The sequence below is a fragment of the Orbicella faveolata genome, unplaced genomic scaffold (assembly GCF_042242905.1).
Source record: "Orbicella faveolata isolate gen_17 unplaced genomic scaffold, um_ofav_v1 contig_46, whole genome shotgun sequence".
Taxonomy (NCBI): Eukaryota; Metazoa; Cnidaria; class Anthozoa; order Scleractinia; family Merulinidae; genus Orbicella; species Orbicella faveolata.
In genome coordinates, this window is record NW_028301576.1 from 5,284,413 (window position 1) to 5,291,996 (window position 7,584).

A 7,584-nucleotide genomic window follows, 5' to 3' on the forward strand; every position below is an offset into this window, starting at 1 on the left:
AGAAAAAGAAGATGACGATGATGATGATGATGATGATGATGATGATGATGATGATGATGATGATAAAACCAACGTTGCTGGGGAAGACTGCTTGTTAGTGGAACACAGTCAGGAGTCCTGTCCTGTAAGCGTTCTTGCAGATGTCATATCGCTAGTAATACTATAACAGTCGATGAGATATATATGCGTGAAAGAAGTGTGAAAATATTTCAAAACTAAGGTCAAAGTAAAAGTATAGTAATAATCTATTTTCGCGTAAAAAGTTTGGCACGGACGGAATCTGATTGGGTGATGAGTTTTGGTTGCAATCCCACCTCTCTCATCTATAATCGACTTAGTCATTTAATTAGCTTGATAATTCTTAAATGTTTCACCAAACTCATTGAGCTTTGCTCTCTCTTCGCTCTCTACACACTCTCTTCGACACTACAACACGTTGAAAGCTTGGATGTTCAGGGCTTTATTTTATGATCAGTCCACTTAAAGAGAGTTTTACAAATAATGATCTTCTAAAAGTGACCTGGTAACTAACGAGGCACGTCACGCTGGTTATACCTTAACTAAAACAATGTTCCATGAGTTTCAAAGAATAATCGTTAATTTTCTGGGCTGTTTTGTCATTTCTCAGTTATCGACTTCAATGTCACTACCGTACCTGTGATTGGCGGAACTAGCCGTTTAGTGGAAATTACACAGGAAATGGTGTTGTGTAAGCGCAACCGATGAATGCAGTCATTAAGTTTGTCATTGACTTATTCCATGTATCGTTTCCTTTCGTTTGGGATGAGGCCCTCTGGGAGCAAGATTGTAAATTGCTCCGGCGGTACTTTTGTCAAATTTCTCGCGATGGTGTCAATTTTACTAAGTCTGCTACAACTGGGTCTCCTCTGTTTCTGGCACTGGCACTACGCTTGGGTTGAGATCGTCCAAGTTCCGCTCTTCTCTAACAGGGTGTATCCCAGGGCGACATCTACAGCACATCATGTACTTGATCTTCTTGCTGAACTGTTGATTGATCAAAGCATACACAATTGGGTTGACAGCGGAATTAAACATGACCACTGTAGATTGTGTGACATACGCAACATCACCAGCGCCAAACACGGGCGAAAAGAAAGCCACAAGATAGGTGACTGCTCCAGACATCCAACACAATGCGAATATGGCACTAACTGTGACGACCATGAGGGTGACTCGCTTCCGCACTTTTAGCACTCCCTGGTGACCAAAAATTGTTTTTTTTTTTTTTTTAACATCTTTAAACTATCCAATCACAAACGGACATTCAAGGTGTAGCGTGTTGGGTGACAATACATTTCCCGTGACATATATTGATAACCACTGGTCAACTGAACCACGGTAGTCATATGGCGCGCTCGCAACCTCGTGTACGAATAAGTTTCGTTTATTCAAGTTGGGCGTTCATTTTTGTTCAGTAACTGTTCAGTCGCGTTCGGTATCACGCAGTCATGAGAAATGAATGCCTCCCTCTGCAGTTTTTCTCAACTGCATGACACAATTAACTAAAGAAACAAGTTGCTTGACTGACTGTGTAAGCATGCAAGAGAGGATGAGGTGAGAGAACATATCCACCATAAATGGGTCTCTTCTAATGATAATTTTCTTCAATCTAAATTTATCCCGTGGTCATGACGCGGGGTTATTTTAAGAATGACACCTGATTGGTTAGATCCTGTGATCACTGGCTGTGCGACCATGGGCACGAGACCAAAACTTTCACAGCATGGCGCGAAGCTTAAAATAGTATCATGAGGCATGAGGATATGTTCCCTTACCTCATCCGCTTTTGAAGCAGTCTAACACTTTTCCTTCCTCTAACCTTACCTGCTGACGACTGTCGAAAGCATGGTGCTGTGGGCGATGAAACCATAAAGTATGAACGACTCTGGAGTAAAGTGCGGCCATTATCACAACCGGAAAAAACGCCAATAGAAGAAACCAAATCAGCGTATAAGTTTTGGCCATCCATTCCTCAGGGTATCGTCTGATGCAGAAAGCTGCTTTTGCGTCAAAATTCTTGACCAAAAAACCTGGAAAATTAATCACCAATCCAAAAAGCCAGGAACACGGAATGATCACCTGGAATAAAAGTGAACGTCCGCTGTTCAAACTGTTGTTAAGTGTTCCAGGTAAGACGTTAAAACACTTCTCTTTAGCTCTGTTCACAATTAAGAAGCATGTACAAACAAAGATGAAGGGAGAGGGAAAATCCCTCCAAGCTCAGTGAGGATCAGGGCAAGACAACTACACTTTCTGGGAACGTCACTGTCATCACGGTTCGATACTAGAACTGATATTCATACCAAAAACAATGTAATGAAGGAATGAACGTTGCATATACCATGAAAAGTTGTCATTGGAAAAGCATAGTAAATCCAGTGATAAAGAATCGATTATCCATATTACGAAAAGAGGATATCAAGAGCGATAGAGCCGATACAACGAAGAGTCGACTTTTTAGTAGTGTACCAGCCAAATCAGCCCTCTTAAGGTATAACAAGAGTAACTGAAGAAGGCTGGTTGAGCTGGTACACTACAAACTAATGAACTCTTCGTTGCATCGGCTCTAGTTCTAGATATCCACTTTTTAAAAGGGCTCAGTCACGGTTTGCGTTTGAAAAGTTTAGCCTCAGTTTTCAAATTCGTCGTTTGTAATCCGTCTCAATCTTCTCGATCGTTCGCCATCCTTGTTGTTTTATGGTTTATCATTATCTCTTTGGTGTTTTTCTATGTTATTAAACTGTTTTTTTCAAGTTTCCCACCATTTAAAGGTAATTTTGTATGTGGCCAAAATAACTCAAAATACCGTGACCGAGCCCCTTTAAGGTTACAATTACGCCAATCAGATCAAACTTTGATCCGACTTACAACTTTTAAATCCTTTGAAATATATTGGAATTATATCTGGCATTAAACATCTTCACCAGAAATGAACCTAGCAAATGAATCCAATGATGCAGCTAAGCCTGAATCCTTTCTTAATTTATTTATAAAAGGTTTTAAAGGAAACAGGATTGTTCATGATAAAATTGTCTCTTTTACAAGTAGGGTACCAGTGAAAAGTCAAAAAAGTGGAACGACAGTATTGCTCTTGACCTGAATGATAGCACTGATGTGGATTGGAGGTCTGCTTACACTTTGGCAGTTAGCTGCACCAAAAGCACAAGACCCATCAATTTTAAGTATGGACTTCTACACAGAATTCTGCCTACCAACACGCTTCTTACAAAAATGGGTATCAAGCAAGATCCAAGTAGCTTTTCCTGAGTTAACTAGATCGAAAATCTGATCCATCTTTTTTGGCAATGTAAAAAAACTAGATCTTTTTGGCAAATTTTAATGGGAAACTTCAAGACTTTCAATTATTATCACGGAACTACCTGACAAACGTTGTAATTTTTATGGGTTAAAATCTGACACTACGAAGACGTCGCGTTGAGTAAACTTCTGTTTTCTTTTAGCGAGACACTATATATGGTGCTGTAGGTCTAAACCTTTTGAATTTTAAGATGGTGGCCAAATTTCTCTGAGCTCGAGAATGAAATTAAGTCGCCTACTTTTACAAGTACGCCTGCACTGCAGGCTGCGTCAAGGGCTGCTTGCCTTAAATTTCTTAATGTGAAGTTACCCTTCATGTCAGGTCATGTTACCTTAAGTCTGCGTGTCGTAAGCCTTCCTCTATTTCCAAATGGATCCATGACAGCACTGTAGCGTTCAATTGCTATGACAACCAATGTGAACACGGATGTGGCACCTCCTACCCAGGCCACGTTGCTACCTGTCAACAGTCTGCAAAGGACTGTGCCAGTCACACCGCCAGGATGAGTAAACATATGCATGAAGATGTATTGTGGTGTAAAGAATAGTCCCACAAGCATGTCAGCAACAGCAAGGTTCATGAGAAGATAGTTGACGGAAGTTCTGTGAAATTAAATAAATCACATGATCTGTCATATAACGAGTGCTGAGATTGGCTAATATTTGTGGCCGACGTCTTCAGAACAGCCTGCTCTATTCTGCTTTGTACCAGTTGATTTGAGGATGAAGGAATGGAATCAATTTTGTCATCTAATTATTTTAGATCCGTACAGTATATTAAGACTTTTTTCACTTCGATTCAAGTTGCCGCAGACAAATACAAAGCATACAGTACGCCGACCTTGGAAGGAGGTTGGTAAGGGTAAGGTATTAGACCACCTAAAATGAATGTTAAATCCCTGGCAGTTGTAGAATCGCATATTTTTAGGTTGAAGATGACTGCCCCTGGGGAAATTGAAAGTGAAGGACACAGCGAATCTGAAATCCTGAAAAATGGCTGCCATATGCGACAGCGTCATTTTGCGTCCTCAATCAAGTGTTTTAAATAAACTGGAAACTTTACCATTCAAGACGGCGACATCGACGAAAACGTCATTTCAAAATGTAATTTTCACTGTCGCAGGTCTTTCGAGATTAATCTATCTCCTGCGTTTCTTACGATGGGCAAAATATCGTATTAATATTATATATTTGTACGAGCGGTTTCAGAGTAAAAATAGAGAATGAAAGCTTCTATTTGTACGCTCGCGTTGTCGTCAAAACCTCCAATTTGGTGATTTCACGTCGTTTTTGTGCAGAGTACCGCAAAAGTATGTGCTAAAATGCGTGTCAGACGTGCAGCAGGCTCACGTTTCCTCTTTTAACCAATAATATTGTTCTCGTTGACGATCGCGTCGTAGCCCTTAAGGTAATTCCCCTGAAATAAAACTGCACATAGATTTTGGTTCAAACTTTGTCCAATGAATATTTATCATATGAGAACTTTATTTATAAAATGAAAAAGGGGGTGCCCATGCTCGTTAAGGAGCAGTGAGGCATCGAAAATGTCCCATTCTAGCGTTATTTAATGCTTATTACAAGAGCGTATTCCAAGTTATTGTAAACTCTTTGTGAGTCCAGACTCATGAAAACACGCCTCAAACTACAGACAATACTTGAGTCGGACACAACTAACTTTTTAAGTTTGATTTTGACAGACAGCTGAATCCTTGTTAAAATATTGGAACCAAATTGCTTGCCACGGCTATCGAACTGCAAAATAGAAAAAACTACAGTGCAGCTGCTATTTTCCTTATTTATTCAATTTTCAACAATAGAAATCAGATCAGTCTTTTCTCACGCAAAGTTTATGATTAGTTGATTAAAATGACTGGAAAAAAAATTGGGGGTGCCCGAGCCCGTTAGTGAGCTATAGCCATTTTTCAACTGACACAACTCAATATCAAGGAAAATCCGCGATGTTTTCAATGTGCGCGTGGATGAACGCGCGCTAATTACGCCATAAACTATGCGCAGTAAGGATGCCCAATGCAATACTGGGGAATGACCTTGACTTCCCTTTTCAAGGACTGCTCATTCATTGAAAGTAAAGAGGACTGTAAAATTGCTAAGAAAGTAAGGGCCACGAAAGATAGCTCGGCGATAAAATGTTAACTGAGGTGCTGGCCCATATCAATAACTAAAAAAACCTTTTTGTAACACGGGTATAAGCAAAAAATTATGAATTCAATTCACTTTCTGTGCATGCTAATTCGGAAGTGAGAAAAATTACTTGGCTTCACACTAGAGCTTCTAAATGCACTTGGAACCTACTTTTAGTGAGAAGGGGTAAAATGCACTTACTTAGACTTTACTTGGTGACCATGGAAACGTTCGTAGTTCAAAAAAGCCGAGGTGCGCTCCCAAAAATTCATTTTTAAACATTTTATGGACAGTTACAAGGAATTGGATTATTTTATCATGTAAATTTTTAATTTTTAATTTTCTTGTTTTAATTGTCAGACTTGATCCAATGCTTTGCTTTTTAACATTGTAGTGTATTTCATATCTTAGTTTTTTTGTTTTTTGGTTTTTTTTTTTTTTTGTTTTTTATGTAATGGTTGCATATTTGAAAATCAGTTTCTATATTTTTAATTTTTAACGCCTCGTCTTTTTATTCTGTAAATATTTATACGAGGGCCACTGGTATTTCAGTGATTACTGTTGTGTGCTACCCTCAAATAAAGTTGGTTGTCATTATTATTCAGTATGGTCTACACTACACTTGAGTCACACGGAAGTGCATTTCCATAGCGCATCCATGTCTCGGTTAACTAAAACCCTATAGCAATTTCTCAGTTGCCGAAATCCGCGTTGATGAGCTTTTCTAGAGAAATACAGAAGGTTTTGTTTGTACCTTTGTGTTGCTCCTATGTACTCTTTAGCAACAAAGCAACTATATGCATTTCTTCACGATTTTACTGCCGAACATTTGCATTTGTGATATGTATGACCGATTTTACTGCCCAAATGCTTCAAGTAATATACTTTGTCACAGGTGTGAAGCCAAACTTTTTAACGTGCGATTTCAGATTTCCAAGTGCACTTGAGTCAAGTGCTTACTTGAAACTAACTTAACTTCCAGTGTGAAGCCAATTGTCATGGACCTCAACAATTACACAGAAATTGCATGCATGCGAAATGCATCAAAGGTTGCATGGAAAACCCTATGTTGCAATTGATCGTAAATTATCATACCTAAGACCTTGTTTTCAAAAAAAGAAAGTATCGAAAACGCACGCTCAGAAATTCAAACACGACGTTGGCAATAACTGCGTTTCTTTCTTTTCTTTTTTTATTTCTTGTTTTCATTTCAGTTATTTGTAAATTTGTAGCACTTTAATAGGAACTCGAGAGGGCCGGCTGGACTAAATGGCTTTCGACAATTCATTTCATTTTCTAGGAAAACAAAAGAAAATAACGTCTCACCTCATGTCTTGGTGCTTTATCACGACAAGGCAAACCAGGCAATTACCAACGATGTTTAAGACAGCGAGGATAGAGTTGGCTGTGGTTATGCCGATCTGAGCTGGAACTGATTCCGTGTATTTCGGCATTGTCCCGTGAATCTGCCAGTAATTACGTCTGATTCAGACTAAAAATCAAAAAATCAAAGTATACCGCGGTTAAAAGTAACAATCGTTTAAGTGAGATCCGTATATGAGTTAAAAACGATTTCAGATGATGGGCAGCGGCGAAGGTCAGTCCAAGACAGAATTCATAGCAAGCGCAGATCAGTGATTAAAAATGTGAGTGTCTCGGCGATGTTTTGAGGGAAAGACTAAATTATGCATTAGAGCACCGATGTATCTTGCCAAGCTTCTGTTCTTTCAAAAATATCAATAAACTAGACATTATTTACAATCCGCCAGTAACATTGTCAACACGCTCATATCGAATTATCAATTTAGATTTAAGATTGTTTTCTCGAATTTGATGTTCTTCCGGCGGATTAAGGCTCTCGAAATTGGTTTCAATTACATATTTTTTGAAAAAAGAAAAACAGCGAATCCTTTTAGAAGAAAATTTTTTTGGAAACTTAAAATTGTACGACAGTGGAACAAATGGAGTCAGCTCAATCAATATTTACTTCAGCTGTCGTAGGCGTTCAGACCTAAACGATATTGTGCACTCTTATTGTTAAACGAAAATGATGCGCTTCCGTATCTATTTCATACTTGAACGCGCCATTAGATCCATCTGCAT

At 38.9% G+C, this 7,584-nt stretch overlaps 1 protein-coding gene across 1 annotated transcript; it reads right to left on the reverse strand.

Annotated features, from left to right (window-relative positions):
- Positions 1-246: 246 nt before the first annotated feature.
- On the reverse strand, positions 247-7,204 carry LOC110043846 (pyroglutamylated RF-amide peptide receptor-like). Its single transcript, XM_089278685.1, has 4 exons — positions 6,808-7,204; positions 3,672-3,942; positions 1,846-2,100; positions 247-1,218 (listed from the first exon to the last, which is right to left on the reverse strand). The coding sequence occupies exons 1-4, from the start codon at positions 6,933-6,935 to the stop codon at positions 871-873; spliced, it is 1,002 nt and encodes a 333-aa protein (XP_089134811.1). The 5' UTR covers positions 6,936-7,204; the 3' UTR covers positions 247-870.
- Positions 7,205-7,584: the final 380 nt, after the last annotated feature.

Excerpts from the sequence above, each read along its gene's own strand:
- LOC110043846 (XM_089278685.1), bottom strand. The coding sequence starts at position 6,935 with ATGCCGAAATACACGGAATCAGTTCCAGCTCAGATCGGCATAACCACA. Across the intron at positions 2,101-3,671 it reads TTACGACACGCAGACTTAAG|GTGATCATTCCGTGTTCCTG; the intron begins GTAACATGACCT and ends CTTTTATTCCAG. Across the intron at positions 1,219-1,845 it reads CTTTCGACAGTCGTCAGCAG|GGAGTGCTAAAAGTGCGGAA; the intron begins GTAAGGTTAGAG and ends TTTGGTCACCAG.